Source organism: Acipenser ruthenus, chromosome 3, assembly GCF_902713425.1.
Source record: "Acipenser ruthenus chromosome 3, fAciRut3.2 maternal haplotype, whole genome shotgun sequence".
NCBI lineage: Eukaryota > Metazoa > Chordata > Actinopteri > Acipenseriformes > Acipenseridae > Acipenser > Acipenser ruthenus.
The window spans coordinates 81,305,544-81,327,390 of record NC_081191.1 but is presented as its reverse complement, the minus strand read 5'-3'; the positions used below and the strand labels follow the sequence as shown (position 1 = coordinate 81,327,390).

The window sequence follows — 21,847 nt, the reverse complement described above, 5'->3', positions numbered from 1 at the left end:
AAAATCCTACAAGTTTATATTCTACTTTGTGTGTATGTTTTGTGCAAGGGAGAGGGAGCAAGTAGATTTTGAAGAAGGATTTTTCTAGCATTTTGTCCCTTGGACAAGAAACAATACCCCTGCTGTTACTAAAGGAGAAAAATGAAGCAAAGAGGAAAATATGGTGAAACTACCTTTTTGTCACAGTAGGCCTAAATTAAAGCAAATAGTTACAGTACTTGTTTATGTGTTTTTGTTTTTCAGCAAGATTCTATAAAATGGGTTTATAACAATATTGAAAGTGCTCAAGAAGACCTTCAGAAAGCCAGTCAGAAGCCCCCCAGGGATGGCAGTGGTGATGTCTTTGAATGTAAAGTGGAAGGTAGGAGCTTTAGTGGTTCCAGAAGTTATGTTTGTGAAGTAATACGACTAACCAGTGCAACAGGCTATTTAGTAAAATTGCATTCCATTTAAAAAATAGTACCATTCAGAAATACCAGTTTCCTGTAGTATACAAATATTGAGCGGATTTAAGGTTTCAAAACTGTTGTTGGTTGAAAAAGTGGCTACCATAGTGCAGTATATTAGAGGGGTGCTCCTTGGAGGTCCTTTTGAAGTCAGTTTTTCAAACCAAGGGGAACGACTTTCCACTATAGGGTCAATAAATGGTATTCCTTAATTCAGTAAACTCCAGCTGTGGCTGGCTTGCTATTTTGTTTATTATAGGGTGGGGGCAGTATTGAATACTAAGATTGACAAATTCAGTCATCGTCAGTTGGAAGATAAACGTTGTCCAGAAAGCTTGTGTATATTTTTTGAGACATTAAAATAATAATAATAATAAAAATAATAATAAGTGCAGCAAAAAAACACTACCAATCTGTCCAACGACTATAAGGGTTGTTTATAGCATGGTCTGGCCCTAGTGTGATTTTTGTTTTGTTCCATATGTTTCAGAGGTAATTGACAAATTCAATACCATTGCGATAATCGATGGAAAGAAGGATCACGTGAGCCTGACGGTTGATAACGTTCACCTGGAATATGGGGTTGTGTATGAGTACGACAGCACTGCCGGAATGAAGTGCCAGGTGCAAGAGAAGATGGTTGAACCTAAGGGATTCTTCAGCCTAACTGCAAAGGTACAGTAGTGATGGAAAAGTCTTTGGAATGTAGGAGTGAATGCGGGTTATTGGGAAGGATTTTAATTACTGCTGTGCTGAAGTACAGAGACGTAAACATGCCCCCCCCCCCCCCCCCCCCCCACTGTGAAGAGGGAAAAAATAACAAGAAACCAAAAAAGGTGTAACGAACAAAGATTTAGGTGATTCTGCATTCTGTCTTTCCTTGAAAGGTGGTATTTTTCACATTTTTTATACTGTTGAACACACTATAATGTGGGTCAATTTGTCAGATGCCACTAGATACAGTATTTTTCTCAAATACAGTTTATTTTCTCAATGCGCTTCCAATTTAAAACATAAAAGCATGGTACAAAGGAATTTTGTATCACAAGCAAATAACCAAATCTGTTCGTAATGAAGCTTGAAAATTGTTGTGGAAGCTACAGTACCCTTATAAAAGTTTAACACAGTATGGTATTTTTGCAGTTTACCCATGCTTACCTTGGTTTGCCATGTTTTTTAATATGCTTTACCATACCTCTCTGGGTTTAATAATGCTTACCTATGCTTTATCATGTTTTCAATGTGCTTTAATTCACATTGCTATCATTTTACTATGGGGCATTTTTGTAACAGTAATTAGAAAAATGTATCCTAATTTAAAAAGCAACATTCTAATTTTGTGTCCCCACATTTCCTTTGAACAAATACAGTAGTAACAATAATGTTGCACAACTAACAAGTATTACTCTCCATTTTCAGTGGAACAAGGATGCTCTGTAAGTTCATGCAACTTATTTTATGATGTTTTTACTTAATTGTTGTTGCTGTGAAATCTGTTATCCACTTTAAACACCATATTTTAATCATATTTGTGAAAGTTCAGCATTTACCTGTAAGTATAGTATATTAAGGGAAGAAATGTGTAATGTTGTGTATTGTGTGTGTGTGTGTAGGGGGGGTAGAGCTGTATAAACTTTATAATGGAGCCTAGTACATCTCCAGTTAGCATAATTTTGTTAAAAGTGATGCAATTTCCTTTCACAAAAGAATAGTGCACGTTTGCCCTGTAGAATATACAGCTCTCATAAATAAGCATGTCTGCTCTTAACAGATTCTTGAAGCACTGGCAAAAAATGATGAACAATTTGTACAAAACTGCCACAGACTGACCTTAATACATGACATGATCCCAGCTGACCTTCGGCCTAAGTTTGCCACCATGTGTAGTGAGAGGATTGAACACGTCAACAAAAGAATCGCCAATTATAGGAAGGTAAGGCAGATCAGTGCTTGATGCAAAGGGGCTGCTTTGACACCAGGTACAAGTACAAACACAGTAGCTCTTCACATTGTGTCTTCTTTTTTGAGTTTGAATCAAGAGTGATTAAAGTTGTAGAATTTTTACCAGACCTGAGCTGGGTATTGGGTAATATGTAATTATTCTGTAATGTCTCTATAGTGTTTGAAAGAAAGATACAATGAAATCATTATTGCCAACACATCAGATAGTGTACCAAATCATACAGGAAATCTGTGCATTTTAGTCTAAATTTGTAAATAACCATGGGCTCCCGAGTGGCGCATCCAGTAAAGGCACTGCACGTGGAGTGCAGGATGCGCTCTATAGTCTGGATGTCGCGAGTTAAAGCCGACCGAGGACGGGAGCTACCAGGGGGCGGCGCTCAATTGGCCTAGCGCCGCCTGAGGGGAGGGAGGGTTAGGTCGGCCAGGGTGTCCTCGGCTCACCGCGCACCAGCGACCCCTGTAGTCTGGCCAGGCGCCTGCGGGCTTGCCTGTAAGCTGCCCGAGAGCTGCGTTGTCCTCCGACGCTGTAGCTCTTGGGTGGCTGCAAGCGGTCGGCTGACGGCACACACTTCGGAGGACAGCGTGTGTTCGTCTTCGCCCTCCCGAGTCAGCGCAGGGGTGGTATCGGTGAGCTGAGCATAATAAAATAATTGGCGATTCCAAACTGGGAGAAAATAATAAAAATAATTGGCAACGACTAAATTTATAAAAATAAATAAATAAATACATACATTTGTAAATACCATTAAAGATGCGGATAGACATTGAGATCTCCCAGTTGACTGGGACTTTAAATAAAGCACTCTCCCAAATTAAACAGAAGGATATGTTCTGTGAGTATATTTTTGGTTGACAGTTATCACCAATTGAAGAATGCTGACTCACCTAAAAATGTAATTAATTGAAAATGACTTGGCATCATGCAGCTAGCTAAGTAAGAACATCCGAATCTCTGTTTAATTTTCGTCCTCCAGCATTCCAGAGGACCGTCAAGTTTAAGTCTAGGTGACCTTTACACCGTTAGAATTAGAAGCAGGATTCCAATGTGATGACCCTTGGGTAAAGTTTATAAATACATTTCCCCAGAGCAGCCCTGTCCACAAGACAATTTCCTTGGTAGAAACAAGCTGTTTCTTTTTTCAATATTAAAAATAAACATCAAAAATAGAACTTCCATATGTCAATTAGCTAGAATAAAATACACATTGTTTAAAAAGTGTGTAGAAGATAATGATACATTCTATGCTGTATTGTCAGAACCTTATTGAAATCTGATGTAGCTAAATATAGAAAACCAAGCCGTTAAGGTATCTACATCCATATACCGTGCTGTCCAGAGCATTTAAAAATCGCAAACAACACTATATCCAAGGAGAATCAGTTCATGATACCATACCTAAATCCTCAAGCTTTTTCCTTCACTGAAATGTTGACATAATTTATTTTAAAGAGGAGATTAAAATTTAATTATTAAAGTTATTATTGTGTCCTTAAGTATTTAAATATAACATATTTATGGGCATCACTGTATATATTGATTGGTATGAATAATACCCAGTAAGTCATAGAAATAAGTGCACATGACAGAAGGGTCACTCTCCCAGGGAGTACCTTTGACAGGTCTTTCTAAAAATGAAATACCAGTTTAACCACAAATAATTGGCCGCTATCTGCATGGTACGCTATTGTTGGGTAATCACTCACAGGTGTTTCCTACTAGGGAACCTAGGGCTATGCATGGCTTCCTCACCCATATAGAAATAGAACTTAAGCAAAACAAAGAGTCAGTTTCATATTGGAAAAGATTATGAAAAAGCTATATATTTCACTGCATATTGAATTTGGGTTTATGATTAGATTTCTCTGATTTAGTATTTCTTTGTACTTGCGTAGTATCTTGCCATTTCCTCAGATCTTTACCTCTTGTTTAAACGTGTATTATTGGGCTCAGTGACAGTGATAAAGTGGCAACATTAACACATTATTGAAATGCAGACCAGTATAAAATAAGACATATAATTGAAATTCTATCTAATTATACGTTGTGCATTTTTTTAAATTTTTGTTTTAGTTTAAATCACTGGGAATCTATAGTATGCAGCAGTGCTTTTATTGAGTATATTCCATCTGCAGTGTTGGAATAAAAAAAAAAAAAAATCTATATTCTGTTTCTGTGTTTATTTGCTTCACAACCATATTGTTTGTGGTCAATAAAGCACATAAGAATAATTGTTGTTTTTGCTTTTATTGTAAGACCATGTTTTTGTACAGTAGTTCAAAGTAACATTGCAGTTAAAAAGGTTGCATTTTACTCACCCAAAATACATTATACTCACAATGTGTCTAAATTGATCAATTACTTAATGACCCAAAACCTCTGTATGCAATAATGTGCTTGTCTGTCATTAGTTTTCCAGGGTGCTGAAAAACAGAGCCTGGCCAACATTCAAGCAAGCCAAGACTAAGGTATCCCCATTGCACAGCAGTGACTTTTGCCCAACCAACTACCACATCAACGTAATGGAGGTGTCCTACCCCAAAACCACCACCTCCTTGGGAAGTGCTTTCGGCGTACAGCTTGACAACCGGAAAAACTCAACACTTGAGAAAGTGAGCAAGAGCACAGAGCAAGGTGAGGGAGAGCTAATTAAGCAGCAAGCTGAACAGCTGAACATACTGTTTAGGTGGACAGGATTTGAATCAACCTATTACTATTATATACCTTAATAATCCAGCATGTGTTTTCAACCCATGGGTGATTTTATTCATAGTTATGTTCTCATATTTTATTAATCAAAGAAACAATCTGTACAGCCAGCTTCTCTCAGTACATGCCAGAAAGTTTCAGTACATGCCAGAAAAAAAAATAACATTATAGGAAATTAGGGGACAAAATACAAGAATATACCTTATTTTTATTTAAAGAGCTTGTAGCGGATTGTCCCACCCCTATATATATATATATTTATTATTATTTGTATTTTTGTTTGTGGCGCAGATCAAAGCGCCGCATATTTGTTGTTGTTTTTATAATTTAAAAACCTTGTGAGGATACGTGGCTGATCAGCTACTGATTATTTAACTAGCTGACAGTAGCGTTCAGCTTCACCCGCCCATCCATTGTTTTGGTTCTGATACTTCCTGGTCCTTGACGTCACCACACACGCCACTCAACAGCTGCTCGACCACAGAGGTGCGCAGTGAAAATTAATGTAAGGGGTCGCAATCACACAATCACCAGACCTTATTAGGAAACGCTCTGGTGGGAAACTTTTTAAAAAACATTTATTTGGACCTTGAGTTGTCACTTCTATACATCTTTTCATGCCATATGCTCAGTACGGGTGGTGGCAGAACTGCAGTGAGCCTAGAAAGTGTTTACGAAAGCTTATCTGACATCTGCATTCTGTTTTCTGATTTTCCTATTTATTCTATGCAGAACAAACACACATTGAGAATTTTTGTACCCAGCTCAGCTCCTTTGATCTGCTTGCTTCAGAGCAGCTTGTAAGCCTTCTGGAGCTCAGTAAAAGTTTGCACACACTCCCTTGTTTATTTTGAAGACAATACACTTGTTTTAAATTTGAAAAAAAACGCCAGAATCTTGCCTCTTCAGGAAACCAGTTACCTTGCTAAGGAGCTACTCATGATGCCAAAGCTTGGAATGAAAGCCGCCTCTTAAACATTCCCTCCAAGTCCTTTATTTCTTTGATAAGACGACAGACGTGAACTTCATGTGAAATGTCTTTTTTGGGCTACTGTGGTTTTATTCCTTTTGCAACCAAAACAGTGACTGTCCCATAGACACATCAGCTGAAGAGCAGCACAGCACCATCATGAAGATGCGTCTCTGGCCTGCTCCGTGGAGCCGTGAAAAGTCGTTCCTGTGACTTGATTTGTAGAGCGTCAAAAGTTGCTGTGATTATGGAAATGACTCCCCAGTTAAAAGGAAAGAGACACTACTTATGTTAATCCTCCTACTTCCAGTTAACTTATTAAAGGGATAGCTCCTCCTGCACTAAACAGTGGAAACATTAAAGACCACTTCAGCAGATGTATAGCCCATTTTTGAACACAGTGTTCAAATTTACAGATATGCTCTACTAAGCCTCTAGCTTGTAAGCTATATTTCTTTATATATAGTGTACAATGGTGGCAAGTTCATCCTGTGGACCACAAATTAATCCTGAGACATCTGGAACACTTGACCCTTTATTTTTTTGGTTTCTTGAGCTTACCTGATCTGGGAAAATGTGTATGGCCTGGGTCATTATCATGCTGGTTGGCCCTGCTTATACCAGCTTCCCTTGTGCTGAAAACAGATGAGACCAAATACAGTAATCCGGCATGTATCCGACCGTCACATATCCGCACTAACTGTTTATCTGCCATAATCAATCTCTTCAGCAACGTTAGTTTATTATTGATCAGAGAAGATTAGTTCAGAGATTGTAGATCCTACCAAAGTTTTCGTACAGTGTTGTATGTGCTCCGTGCACCACTGGTAGTGCTGGTAGTGTCACGTGAGCTGTTCAGTGTGTTGATATTGTAGCGCGGAGGCAGCTGATTTGCAAGATAATGTGGGAATGGACTGGGGAAGGGGATGGGAGTACACTGTAAGTAATGTGTGTGTAAACTGTGTTATTCTTGTTCAGATTGGTTAGCATTCTGTGTGTGTTTTGGTGCTTGTGTGACTCAGAGCTGAGAGACTGCCTGTGTATGTGTGTGTGTGTGAGTGCATCACTGAAGGAGGTGGGAGCAGGTCTGACACTACCAGTCAGAGATAGGGAGTGTTGGACCAATGAATGAGGAAGGGGAGGGACTTGGGTGTGTGTGTGGAGATGATTGTAATTGTTACAGCTGTGTATAATGGAATTTAAAACAGGATTCATTTATCCGCCTTTTTATATATCCACCCTTACTCTGGTCCCACCGCAGTCGGATATGCGACTGTAAAAACTTTATCCCGGTTGTTCTAGCCATATTCTAATTCCACTTTAGTGCTGATTGATGGCAAACTGATAAGCATGTGTAAAGTAATTTTGTTTTGGTTATTCCATAGGCAAACTGAACCCCATGGTGTACGTTCAGCACACCATAACCACCATGGCAGCCCCTTCGGGTCACAGCCTGGGGCGGCCGGATGGTCACGGCCTGCGATTCCTCTTGAGGGAGGAAGACCTGGAGACACTGGATGCCTACCAGAGGCTGCTCAGCAAATTGCAGACTATGGTGAAGGAAATGGAGAGTTACGCCTGTCAGATTGATGAGTAAGTGCCAACCCAATATTAAAACCGGTGGATTAAAAGGCTCATTGGATTTGTACAAATGATAGCACTGGTATAGCCATATGATTATCCACAGAGGCATAACAGTGCTAGTGGTGCTATAAAGTTAAATTCAGGCATCTGATGATCCAATGGGTGAGGTAACACTCGCATATGTATTGTGGACTGAATGTGGGGAACAATTGACAGCTTAGACTGAATGGGGGCGTGATTTAGACAGTTTTGGCCCAGGATCTCGCCACCCACAGTCGAAGTCAGACTGACGCTGCAAGGGAGGCGGAGTGGAGGAGACTAAAGGAGTTTGTTACTTTCAGACAAAGAAGTGGCTTTAGTGTTTTTAGTTTAAAATGTATTATAAATGAATTGTGTGCTTCAGTTGTTAAGAAATATGTAGTATAAAACGTATTCATGATAAGACAGTGAAACTTGGTGTGTAGCCCCAGGGCAACATGGAAAGCACAAGTTGGTATAGGGGGCTCCATGACAGCCTCAGACCTGTGGGATCCCCCATATAACCACATGTGGTGCAGTAACTCCGAATACATTTCACGTTCTTGCTGCTTTTGATACTACACCTTATTAAATTACACTGTTGAAATTGCAACAGCTTTTTTAAAGCACTTAGATTTCGATGTACATGATTGGTTCAGTAAGCCACTGCTTCTCCACCTGTTTGAACTGCATTCTTGTTTCCTTGCAACGCATTTGGCTTTCTAGTATGTAGTAAAAACCTTCATTGTTTTGGGCACATTACCACTAAACAGGAAGCTGGGTACTTTAAAGGGCCTGCTTTAAAGTTCCACACAGGAAGGGCAGGAATAGAAACGGTACCAGGCTTTCGCATGGTGCGAGGCGCTGATTGTGTGCCCATTGTTTACCTACAAAAGATTTACAGTCAATCAGACATGCACAATAATAATAATCTATCTATCTGTCTATTTTATATAGCGCCTTTCATAGTGGACCACCATCACAAAGCGCTTTACAAGGTAGTGAGGAGTGAAATACAGGGCATAGTACATAATGAATCATACCCTTTGCCTGTCTGATCTTTGATTCTAGATATCAAAGTTGATAACATTTTCTGTTATATATATATATATATATATATATATATAAAGTAAAAACAAAAATTAAATGTAGTCAGAAGGCAAATTTAATATTTCACATGCGGCATGTGAAAAAATAGAGGCGTAATTGTTGTCAAAGTTCATAGCACAGTAACAAACAAACACATTTGTATGAGAGGTGTGGTAGATTTTTCAGGCTACATTTTGGTAATGTTATTTATTGATTATAATACTGCTATATATATATATATATATATATATATATATATATATATATAAATTTCATTCATAAAAAATGTAGCTGTACTGCAACTTTAGCAATAACATTTCAGTTCAGATATGCATCCTGTGAGGTCTTTAGTCTTCCTGGATTTACAAAGTTGAATTTATTTTGTTTTTGGTAGAACACTCCATTGCCAGTTGAGTTCCTTTTTTGACCCTAATGCCACATTTTCAGCAACTCATTTTTAGCATGCAAAGTAGTTCTTCCCACAATAATTGTAACTTCTTAAGGATCAATACATTCTGATTTGTATTTAATAACGAGAGCATGTGATTCTACTTCCTTCTCGAATGAAAAAGACTATTTTCTGTACCTCTCAGTCAAAACTATTTTTTTTTTCTCAGCAAAAAGTATGTGGCACCAAATTAAAGTTCTTCAAATGCTTAACCTTTAAGTTATAATGTCTCAAGGTCATACAGGTGTTCATCGTGAGGATATTCAGCTGTTTTTTCCAATGTTTATAGAATACCAGCAGCGGTCCTTTTAATGTTAAAGCATTATACATGCACAGCGATGATCACAATATGTTGCTGAAAGCGTAATCTTGCCTAGTTATTTATTTATTTTTTAAATTTCTAAAGGTAAAGATGAACATGTACTTGAGGATATGCCAGACCCACACACTGATCAGGATTGATCTGTCTGCCTCTTTGGCAAACCAGCTGTGCTTGGCACCAAATAAGGCGTTTAGGGTCTGATGCATATGTATTATATCTTGCCAGAGTGGATAGACTCCCTTAACATATGGTGCTGTCTAGTTAATGTTTAAAATCTGTAATTGTGTGAATGGCAAAGAGAATGCAGGAGCCCAGCACTTTTATTATGACCCACCGGGAATGCATATCCTCCAGCCAAAAGGGTATAGTGCCTGTAGGAATGTCTGTACACTTACTTTCTTTTTAAGTAGGTTAATGCATTATCCAGAACCGAGAAACACTCAGAATTCAAGGGTAACACTTTAAGAAAGTTAGATACACAAATGTTCCGGCTTCAGTACATAGACCCTATCATAAAATCACTGTACAATTCTGCACAACTGAGTGAGGCCCAGAACTGGGTGGCAAGGCCTGTTATTCAGGCCAAGGCTGTATCTTGGCTATATCTAGTCGAATAGTCTTTCATATTTAATGAGAGTCAATAACAATTCACAAGCACAAGCAGAAAAGAAGAATGTATGAGTTTCATACTATGACAAATGTTTCCAACTGAAGTTTCTACTCAAGGCTGCTGCTCACTTGTCAATGACATTTCGACTTTTGGGTTTTATAGGTAAAATAATAAGAAAGGTGACAAACAGTGAAGCAGTTTGGGTTGTTCACATCTGATGTGACACGTTAGTGTAGTCATTATCAACATTTATTATAAATTTGAATATATACCTTGTGTAATAGCTTAGGCATGGACCTGAAAGTGCTGTTTCTGCTTAAGTAGTGTAGATGATTGCACTTTGCCTGTGACTGGAGCTTAGGTCCTCCAGGCCAGTAAACTTGCTGCTAGTAATAATAATTAAGATGTATTGCTGCCAGAGGCACTGCAGCATTGTTCAGTGGTTTCCCGAGGTAATAACTGTATAGCTGACTAGTGTATATATAACCAAGGCATGGCATCTGTTTTAAATATATGAACACATCATTAAAGTCATTTGTGCTCCATTAAAAACCTATTGGACAGTTCCCACTTCAGAGTGCAGAGGGATCTGTCAGGTATGCACAGGGTTAGGAGTTGGGAAACTGAATGCAGATTCAATTTTGTTGTCTCCTTTTGTGCAGTAGAGGCTACATTTTTTTCAGGCCTATTTTTCTAAATCTAAAATAGAAAACAGGCTATAAAATACTTAAGTGGACAGGCTGGCAGTGTAATACGACTTTGATTTGGAGCTGGATTTTGTGATTAAGTGTACTGTAAATGTACCCTTTATTATTTGTTTGTTTGTTTGTTTATTTTTATTTTTTATATATTTTTATTGCAGCCTTCTCTCTTCAATAACACACCCTCCAGCTTCAGAGTGCAAAACAGCTGAGACGTACATCACCACAGACAATGACAACGAGAGGGGGGAACGCAATGGCAAACGCGTCTGTTTTAACGTAGCTGCCGACGAGCAGGAGGACTCTGGTCACGACACCATCAGCAACAGGGATTCGTACAGGTAAACCTGACGTGACATTCGTCAGTCCTGCTGTCTTCATCTTCAATGAGGACCGTGTGTTGGAACACAGCCATGATACAAGCTGGAAATCCATTGCTGTGGAGTAGTACATTGTGGGGAAAATGTATATTATTTACTCCAATTTGTCATTAGTACCACATGTTCTTATAAGAGAATAAAGCCTGTTAATGTAGCACTTATGAGTGAAATTGCCTATTAAGTAGTTTTCCCTGCACAGTACCATTTTTTTGAAAGCTTTACATTGCTGCACACATTGTAAAAACTGGAATTAACTATGAATTTTGGATTGGAATTGAACTATTGAAATTGTAAACAGTTTGTATTCTTTATTTATTTATTTATTTATTTATTTATTATTCTTATGATACAATTATGAACAATAAATTACACCAATTTAGACTTTTTTCTGCTTCATCAATGCCAGTGTGACACATGGATCAGCCGAAACAAATGAATAAATAAATAACTGTGCCCCAGAGCTGAATGTATATTGTATAGCTTACTGTGGACGAATGCTAAATACTGTACTATACACATGCATTAAAGACAATCTCTATACTTACATCGTTGTGTTTTCTCTGCAGTGACTGTAACAGTAACAGGAACTCAATAGCCTCTTTCACCAGCATCTGCAGCAGCCATTGTAGTTCATACGTACACAGTGATGAGATGGATTCAGGTAAGTTAGTTATTTGGATAACGGGTCTTTGTCCTAATAAGGGATGTTTGTCAAAGTTTTTAATGATTCGTGTATATTGTTGTCCAATAATACACCACCTGTTGATGTTGGTGTTTTTTTTTTTTTTTATAACGGGCAACGACCTGCAAAATTCAATCAAGATTTTTTTTTCTTTGCTGCCTTGTATTAGATTTATGAATAAGTGAGCACCCTTTTTCTAGAGTATAGGGCCTTATTCCATAGTCGCTGTTCAAATCACTTGTGTTGATTTTACTAATGTCCATCAACAGGAGATGAGCTGCCCCTTAGTGTACGGATTTCTCATGATAAGCAAAAGAAATTACATGGCTTTCTGGAACATCTATTTAGTCAGGTACGTGTGTTTTTATTTATGTATTTATACACTCTTGGGGTTTTGATACTTATCAAGGTTTAACTTGTGGAATTGTTCTTCACTTGTTTTGTAGAAAATAAAGTGAATCGCACAAAAGCAATCATCTTGACTTAAACTGTTGCTGTTCTGGGAATGCAATTTTTTGCATTAAAAATATTTTTCTTTAGTTTTTTGTTTTTACAAAAGGCTGAAATATTGCGGTGTTCTGGTGTCAGAAGCTCTACAATTAAGCCAAAAAAGTTATCTGCACATGCTTAACCAGTAGAGAACATAGTTAACCTTCATATTTCTGTTATACCACACATATGTTATGTCACAAATCACATCTTCAGGCTTCAACAAATCAAGGCATAAGACAGCTGTAAACAGCAGAATATCTCCAAACTGTTGCCCTACAACCTGCTCACAGACCACAGAGCATCACAATGGGTTACCGAGTTCCTTCTTGACCTCCTTTTTTCTGATTATTGATTTTAAAAGGATTTGCTGTTTAAACAAAAATATTAAAACAGTAACATAAAGTGGGATTTTCATACTCATTTCATCTTGTTTTTGTTTTGATCCTAATAGGTGGAGTCAACCACAAGTCTTCTAAAGGGTCCAGCTGTTGCAAGGGCCTTTGAGCAGACCAAATGCTTCACTCCAGGTCGAGGGCTACAAGGTATGTAACAGTTGGAGCTGCCAGCTAGAATCAGCAGGGAAATATGGTGTGGTCACAAGGGTGCATGCTTACAGATGCCTTAGACAATGGACTTCTCATCCTTAGTAAGGTCACAGAGTTGTAGAACTTCAGGTATGATGTGCTTTTGTCTTTCTTCATTCAAAGGGTTTACAACGGTATTAGTAACTGATATTAGCATTGTGCATGCAGGTGGTCTGACTTAGTAGCAATATTTTCACAATGTTTTTCATTTCACTTTATGTCATTACAGATGTATATTTAGTGTTGTTGTAGAACTCAGGTAGTATAAATGTCATATATGTTACATCCATTCAGAGATTTTACTGAATGACAAAAAAGACTAGAAGTTATATGTTTGCCAAATGATCACAAGTGATATATAGTTATTTGTCAAACTGCATAAAAGATTGTGTCAAAGTGGTTAAGTGGATACAGGTGCAGGAGTGATGCAGTGCGTGATTAAACAGACAGAGTTATAAACCAGTTGGAAACAGGTTTTATTGTATCCAGATCTGGCGACCAAATAATAAGACCCCGGCAATACACAACAATGTGTATTGCACGGAGTAAATAACAGCGGGTTACAGTCCCAAACAATAAACACCGATATCCGCCCCACAATAATACCAACACGGTCACCAGTCCTGGGTGCGTGCAGTAGTGCTCGTGGTAGGTGATAGTTTATTTAGTGACAGTGGTGAAGTGCTATTCCAGCTTTGTGCTGGCCCTCGATGACAGCTGCGGACAAACAAACAAAACACTCACAGTACGACTATGTCACAGGGTCTCTCACGGTCCTTTCAGGTTTCAAATTCTAAACCAAAGCGAAGGGACAGATTGCGTCTCTCCGCCCCTTTCTATGCCATCACACATGACCCCTTGGTGAACGAGTGCAGCAACGATTTGCGACTGCCACGTCGTTTCCATTCCGGGTCAATGCGTTAATGCAACGGAGTTCCACCCCCTTCCATCCAGGGAACTCTGTTCTCGCTGCTTAGCGCCCTCACAGGTCGGGAGGGAGGTTTACAACCAAGAATCGTTGGATTTCTGTCACAAAGATGTAGTAATTTGGTCAAATGTCTGGTTTAACAGAATGACTATAACATTTACAGTATACACCAGTGTAGTTTTATTCATTCATTCATGGGCTGTATTTTATTTGATATCGGTGAAAATTGCATTTTGTGCAATGTCTTTCAAATATGAATTGATTGGATTGAGAAGTGTTCCATGCTGTTGTATATTTCTTTAACTTTTGCATGTGTAAACATACAGAAACATTGGGAAGTTAGCTCTTTTGAGCAAAAACTGGGTTCCCTCCCATTTGTCTTCTGTAAATACAGAGTATCTCCCCTACCTGAAGAAGTGTGTCTGTTGCCAAGGTGCATGGCTAAGTCTATTCACTCAAGTAACCAGGGGTTTTATTAATTGAGCCCTAAATCTTAAAATGTCTAGTAATTAATTTTAATGAATTAACTGTGTATGTTTTCCATTTTATTTTACAAGATGAAATACCAGACTTTTCATTTAAAAAAATGTAAAACATGTACAGGTGATATCCCCTGAAATAACGCTGCATTATGTTGCCTGCATGCAGTGTACCTTTCAGGGAGAATTAAAGCAGTGAGAAGCCTTTAGACTGGGAGATAAAGCTGTTACAAGCTTAAGTACTGAAGCGTCCTGGATTCCCCGATAAAACACTGACAACAGTTAGTTGCCCATGGCATGGTTTATCATTACACAAAGCATGCACCATGAAAAAGTACCCAGACGTCTCAATTCTGTACCTTTTAATCTTCTTTCATGCGCATAGTCTTCTGTTAAGCATCTGGTTGATATGAAACTCAGAGTAAAAAAAAAAAAAAAAGTGCTGAACACATGTATGCCCCTAGTGCTGTAAAATAGTAACACCATAAAAACAAATCCAAACACACAAGATTTATTATGGGGGGGCAGGACTACTTGGAATCTCCTTTCATCTTATTAGCACAAGCAACATTATCTCTGTACCCCCTTTTCTTGTGCTGATAACCTCTTAGTTTGTTCTTGAGCTTGAACTACAGTATTTAGTGTAAATTACTCAAAATATACTGAGCATCGAAAGAAATGTATCACTTATATTTGGATAAAATTCACTAGATGTGATCGAAAAATGACAGTGCAGTGACTTTTTATTGTGCTGATTAACAATTCACATCACGAATATGCTGCAAAATGATCTGTCGATCTTGGGCAGGTGTTGTGACTTGGTCTCCCAGTTTGTGGCCTGTCATTGACAGAGTGTGTCTGGTTATACCGTCTCGCCAGGTTTGAAATTGCTAGCTCTGAGCACCCAAGACGACGAGCCACAGTAGTCTGTCCTCGTCCAGCCTCCAACATGCCAATTGCACAAAGGCGCTGCTCTCTTGACAGATGTGGCATATTGTTTTTTTCTGTGATTTTCTTTATTGCTTTTATTCAAGCTTGCAAGTTAACAGCTGAAATCTTTCCATATCCAGTGTCCAATCAACTGTCTCACTAATTAGGTGATTAAGTGCATATGCTTCAGTCATAGTCACTTGTGTGTCATGGTTAAGGATGAATGGTCGAGTGATTTAAAAAGAAACCATTTAGCTCCTCTTTTAGAAGGAAATGCTTGTTTTGATATTTTAATGAAGAATCTGCGTTAGTATTGTGGTTACTCAGCAAAGATATACCGGTAATACAAAAGAAAGATGTTTGTTCCTGTTGCCCAATCACTTCCCGTGCAATAGGTCAGATTCACTCCAGTGGTGTGGTTGCAACCTGAACTACCTCACAGGAAGTGATTAAGTACCAGGAAGTAGCAACTTTAAACTTTTAAACTATATTATAATTGCATTTGAGAGATCTTCAAAAACTCAAGTAACCTGGATGGCTGGTTGCTTGGCATCTGAATATTGCCTTTTAATTTACAAAACAATCCCTTTACACTACACTAATGCAGTCTCTTGTGGGTGTTCATTGACAATAATGCTGGATGTTTTGGAACAGAGTTCCAGCAGGAGATGGAGCCCAAGGTTAACTGCACTAAGAAACTGCGGCTTCACATCAAGCAGGACCCGTGGAACCTTCCCAGCAGTGTCCAGAATCTAACACAGACCATCGGCAAGTTTGTGGAAGGTCAGTCGCAGAAACAGAAACAAAAATAAAATGAAACACGATATTCCTGAATGATTTCATTTTCAGTGGTGCGTAACATGTCCTGTGGGATGTTCAGTATATAGTCCAAAATAAACATGTCATATCTGTGAAATGTAGTTTTAGTCTTCTGGGGTCTATGGTTGTGTAATTGGAATTACATTTTGGCCAGAGGAGCTGTAGAGGGTTTCAGATAATTACAGATTAGGCAATTGCCAGTGTACACCACAGATCCATGAGAAGTACAGCAGAGGGTTGCCCCCTGGGGGTATAAACAGTTCACTGGGTCTCAACCTTTTTATCACTAAGATATACTCCTGCCAGTTCAAGGTGTACATGGTTTCCTTTTTATACCTAAGTAACTGAAAAACCTTGCAGATCATCTCATCCAGCCAGGTTCTAAGTTTAAATGCCATTATCCTGCAGGTATCTTAAGGTTTAATTTACAGACTTAAAAAAAGTGTTCTTAATTCATTAGAATAGCAACGTTCTTACAAGTCCCTTATTGTTTTGGTTGATTTTAATTGCATACATATTCTTTACAGCGGGTATTCATTTCCAGTTAATTTACGGAGGGCTCAGTACACTTAATTGGTACCACGGTTATTTATCTAAGAACTAGACTGCAATTACACCTGGTCTTTAGTGTATTCAGATGTGTCATTCATTTATCTCGAAGTAATAATTATATGTAATTCATAGTAGACCCTGATTCTGATGTTATGTAGCCACCTGTAACTTCTTTGTATCAGATACTGCCGTTTGTATCAGATGGTTTGTCTCAGATAATTTAAATCAGATGGAAATTATTTCACAATAAGATTAGTTATTCTATCAAATTATTCTTATTTAACTTTATATAATAAAAAATGCAGCATAGTATGGGGTGCTGCATGAGCAATCCATCTCGCAAGTTCAGTCGTACCCTGTGATCTCTTTACTACCAATGCTGAATGAAATGGCTTAGCATTTGTTCACTATTTTATGATTTTTGACTGTCAAGACATACAATATTCAATGTAGTGTTGTCCTTGGCCATATTTGGGGTACCACTGCACTTGTGGGACAGACGGCTTGTTAAAATATTTTGCATATTTTAAAGACGAGACGATTATCTATTCAGGGAGACCTAGATATTTAGTGAGCAAGTAGTCTTGAGTAAGGTTAACCGGCAACAAACTCCCCATCCTGTTAGACTGTTTTCATAAAAAAGGAGAACATTTTGGGGTACCATGAACATGAGATGTCCTGTTCATTAAAATATTTTGCATATTTTTAAAGAGAAAACCATTATCTTATGAGCGATACCAAGATATTTAGTAAGTAAAGGGTCGGATTGAGGAAAAATGGGTAATAAAGTCCCCACCCACAGTAAATAGTTTCTTGTTTCCAAAATTTGTGCCAGTACTGTATTTAAAATATTGTACATTGCAGGGCCCTGTAAAGTACAAATCTGGTATTTACCCCACAAAGGGCCAGAATGACTGCTGTTGTGACATCTTGCAATATAATAATGCATTTATGTATTTTAAAATGCAACTTATGTATTTCAGTTGTTGATCTTTCATTTAATGTAATATAGAGGGTTGTGTTTTGTGTGTGTGTGCGTGTGTGCATGTAAGCAAGAGTATGATAACATGTAAATGATTGTGTTTCACGCCCAATGCATGAGTCTTAACATATCTAACACATACTGAAATGTTATCCCTGCAAAAACTACAAGTCATCTTCATTTTAGAAAAATGCTGAAGTAGGGTAAAAACACTGTTAACCGGACAGTGTATTAGATCTAACGTAATGTTAAGAGCTAGAGGGTTCTTATCCAACATAAGACTTGCATCCCTACTGTATGTTCTTGGAATTCATTCAGGATAAACACTGAAACAGCTGCAGTTGTTCCTGCTCTTTATTGAAGTAGTACTGACTCCATCTGATGGAGGCTTAGGAAAACTTGGCAGCTAGCATAAACGACCCACCATGGGGCCTACGGTAGCTCGTGTCTCATCATTATCACACAGCTCAACTCCAGTGGGGCCAGTCCAGTCAAAGATGGGAACAAAACAGCTTGGCATACTTTCTCTTGTCAGTACAGAAACAGGTATTTCTGAGAGAACATGTTAATCTATGTAACAAAAACACATTAAAAAGTACCACCTCTTGTTTTAAGCATCCTGTGTAAATTAAATCCAGGAATTTTATTCTACAGCTTGAATATTTAGAGGTGCTGTAAACAAGTCCTACTCATATCTTAAGTCAAATATATTTTACCTTTGATGTATATTGGAAGTGTTACTGTCTTTGACCCCCTTTTTTAACACTAATAAAATCTGTCTCCTCTAGAGTTTTCATTTTGAGAGCTATAGTGAATTGGTCTTTGAAAAAAAAGGGTTTTCAGCAGGATAGGAAAACTAAATGAAAAGTAAGCTAAAACTTAATATTTCTAAAACTTGTATTTCAGAGGTGAAGACACGCATCCTTCTTGCTCTGCTTGAATACACAGGTCAGTCAAGACTTCTGCTTATCTCCATTAAAAAATAATGTTTTAGGTCTCTATGAAGAAGTGCTCTTTACAGATGGTCTGCTTAATTTGCATACTCTCAAATCCAAACTGTTGTCATCTTGGTAAACAGCAAATTTATCTCACCCTAGAGACTGTTAAAGAACGTTTTGGAACACAGCATACATTTTGGTGGCAGCTTCTTGGTTTGACAGGGAAAGATAGAGTGTATAAACTATAAAATTAAGTATTCATTAATTTACCTGAACATACTGCATGCTTTAGAAAAAGTATAAAACTGTAACCCTTTATTCAACAGTTTAGCCAATCCTGTTTTAAAAAAAAAAAAAAAACTGAGGATCCTTTAGTCATTTGTTAGGTGCTTTAGCACAGGAAATGTGTTAATCAGTGGGCAATGGAGACAAGTGGGATCCTGGTTTTGAAGAAAACCCTAAAAGAAACAGGTCATTTTTTGCTTTTAGTATATATTAGTTATGTATTCCCTATTTTGCATGCAAAAACAAAGGAACGCTCGCAATAACGGCTGTGTTTTGCATACGCACGAATTGACAGACAGGTAGTGTCATCTGCACTAGTAGGAAAATAATGCGCTATGGATGCTATTTCGGGGCCGCAACAAATTACATGCCACTGAAGTTGTGTGTTGGTTCTGATATCCCACTGGATAAGGCAACAACCAGATAGCACTGTGCAGTCCCTGTATCAACTAAACTGAATGTTTTCTAGGCACTCTTCTGGGGAGAACTCTTTGATCTCTTTTTATGGGACAATGCAGCTGGCTCCTGTACCATTGTAGCCCAGTAACCTAGAAAATGTAAATGTACCATAGTTTTAACTATAAACAGGAGATGTATTTGAGATGCCCAGACCAACCCTCCCTAGGATTACATTTTAATGAAAGTGCTGCTGTCTGTGTAAAAAATAAAATAACAGAACAAATAAAGATAACTGATGGTTACTGACATTTTATGCAATGTTTGCTTTACGTATTGTGTTTCTTTTTTTTTTTTTTTTTTTAATTATTTGGTACTTTTTTAAAAGTTGCTAAAGTGTTACAGTTTTCAAACTAGACTGTGGGTTTGACCTGTATTAAAATGAATATGCTTTTAAGTAGATATGAAGTGCTATTGTATATGTAAGGCTAATACATTCTTTGAGGCTAAACTGGGACACATGGTGAGCTGGTGGGTGGGAATGGATAAAACTGGAATCTCTTTCTATGGAAATTTTAATTTTCCACAAAAAATGCGTGTAGAGTAGCTCCTCGCTGAACAGGACATGTCGGGAGACAGGTTGTCCAAAATAACATGGTGTCTGAAATAACATTGTGCTCTGTGTACACATTACATTGTGTAAAAATATAAATACGTACAGTAAGCCTATACAATATACAGTGCAGTAGTGAAATCAAATGAATACCTAGCATGCTTTTTACATTAACACCAAATAAATCATGCTGCTGCATTGTACACTGTACAATACGCAAGTAATAGAATATTATTTTTAATTTAAATGTTTTAGCATATTTTCTTTTTTACCAAAGCCTACTAAGTACACAATTAACATGTTATGCACACACTTTACAGAAGTAAATCATCTTTAAATGTACACTGATGTGTATGTGTGGCTGCAAGTAAAACACATAGCCTACCTGCTACTTTTGTTTTCTGTTGGTACGAGTCAGACTTTCTTTGCAAAAGCAGTTAAAGACTTTTAATTATTGTAGAGCACTTCTTGTGTTTTGAATCACAGGAGTCCATCAGTGTTTCTGAAAGCTTCTCTCCCTTTTCCAACCGATCAATCACAGTTGGTTTAAACTCTGTAGAGTATGTTTATATGTCCTCTTTTTGTATACTTGATTTTCTGCATATTTCCTGCTCCCTACTTTTTTTTCGGTTTAATTTTTTTTTTTCAAAGCAAATTTCTATTTAAGCTGGCAACTTCATATTTTCAGTGCTTTGGAATCTCCTTGGGCAAAACCTAACGACACCCATCGTTTTGACTTGTGACCTAAGATGGCTGCCATATTGGGGTCATATTTGTTTGAGATCTTGGCTTCATATTCAGTACATACTGTATATGTGTTCTGTGATTCTTTTGGGCAAGTTCTATCATGGAGGTCATAATAAAAAAAAATGAGCCCTTTCCCTCCATTTTTTTGCAAAGCTCCTGCTGCCTGTGTCAAAGCCTTGTATCTCAGAAACCATTTGATTTAATGACGCCATATTTCTAGGGTTCTATGAAGATTTCACGTTAAATGTGTTTCTGACCATGAAATTGACCTCTTCAGCTGCATAGGGACAGTACATACAATCTTAATGTTTGGTATACAGCTGTGTTCTGATTTTCTTTCTTAAGTTTTATTACCTGTGCTGTCCTGTAAACATTGCTTTAACCTCTGGCAATTTCAATGATACAGATCGCATGCTTTTGACATTGTAGTTCTAGTCTAGGATTATTTCAATAAAGTTTGATTATAGGTGGTGTCCAGTAAACAGTAACCATTTCAGTGCCACATTTTATGAAGCTATGGCCATGTTAATGATACAGACCACTGTCTTTACAAGCTATATTCTACGATTATCTCAATAAGGTTCCATTCCAGTTGTCCAGGAATAATGAACCTTTTCACTGGCACATTGTTTTTAACCTCTGCATATATCATTAGTCTTTTTCTCAACCATTTGATCTGCTAATCTGATAGGACATAATCCTTAGATTATACTACCAGGGATTTATTTCTGGGATAATCAACAGCCATACACATACTCTGTACATGAAAGGAAAGCATACTAATGAGCCAGCAGCTGACCCATATTATACTGTGAGAAATGTTGTGAACTAACATTTACATCAACATGTCCATGCTTTCTGTTTTGCTCCTGCTAATTACTTTTTGTGTTATACATCTGTAGACTCTGAGATTCAGCTTAGACGAGACATGGTTTTCTGCCAAAGCCTGGTCGCCGCAGTCTTTGCTTTCTCGGAGCAGCTATTGGCTGTCTTGAATCAGACACACCACACCGGCAAGGAATACGAAACAGAGACTCAGGAGGCCAGCAAAAGGTGGCTGGAGCAGATAGCCAGCACAGGGCTGCTGTTTCACTTCCAGTCCCTGCTCTCACCAAATCTGGTAAGGGGGAGTGTTCAAACTCAAATTTAAACTAAAATAGGTGCTTTTGGTAAAGTTATT

General features: G+C 38.0%; 1 protein-coding gene across 1 annotated transcript in view; it reads left to right on the top strand.

Moving 5' to 3' along the window:
- LOC117394402 (phosphatidylinositol 3,4,5-trisphosphate-dependent Rac exchanger 2 protein-like) overlaps positions 1 to 21,847 on the top strand; it is a 142,899-nt gene that overhangs the window by 74,269 nt on the left and 46,783 nt on the right. Inside the window, exons 21-32 of the mRNA XM_033992638.3 lie at positions 244 to 361; positions 937 to 1,121; positions 2,218 to 2,379; positions 4,821 to 5,043; positions 7,474 to 7,681; positions 11,022 to 11,201; positions 11,807 to 11,901; positions 12,192 to 12,274; positions 12,866 to 12,956; positions 15,990 to 16,118; positions 18,595 to 18,636; positions 21,570 to 21,787. Coding sequence (XP_033848529.2) covers positions 244 to 361; positions 937 to 1,121; positions 2,218 to 2,379; positions 4,821 to 5,043; positions 7,474 to 7,681; positions 11,022 to 11,201; positions 11,807 to 11,901; positions 12,192 to 12,274; positions 12,866 to 12,956; positions 15,990 to 16,118; positions 18,595 to 18,636; positions 21,570 to 21,787 — 1,734 coding nt within the window. The remainder of the gene's footprint in view (positions 1 to 243; positions 362 to 936; positions 1,122 to 2,217; positions 2,380 to 4,820; positions 5,044 to 7,473; positions 7,682 to 11,021; positions 11,202 to 11,806; positions 11,902 to 12,191; positions 12,275 to 12,865; positions 12,957 to 15,989; positions 16,119 to 18,594; positions 18,637 to 21,569; positions 21,788 to 21,847) is intronic.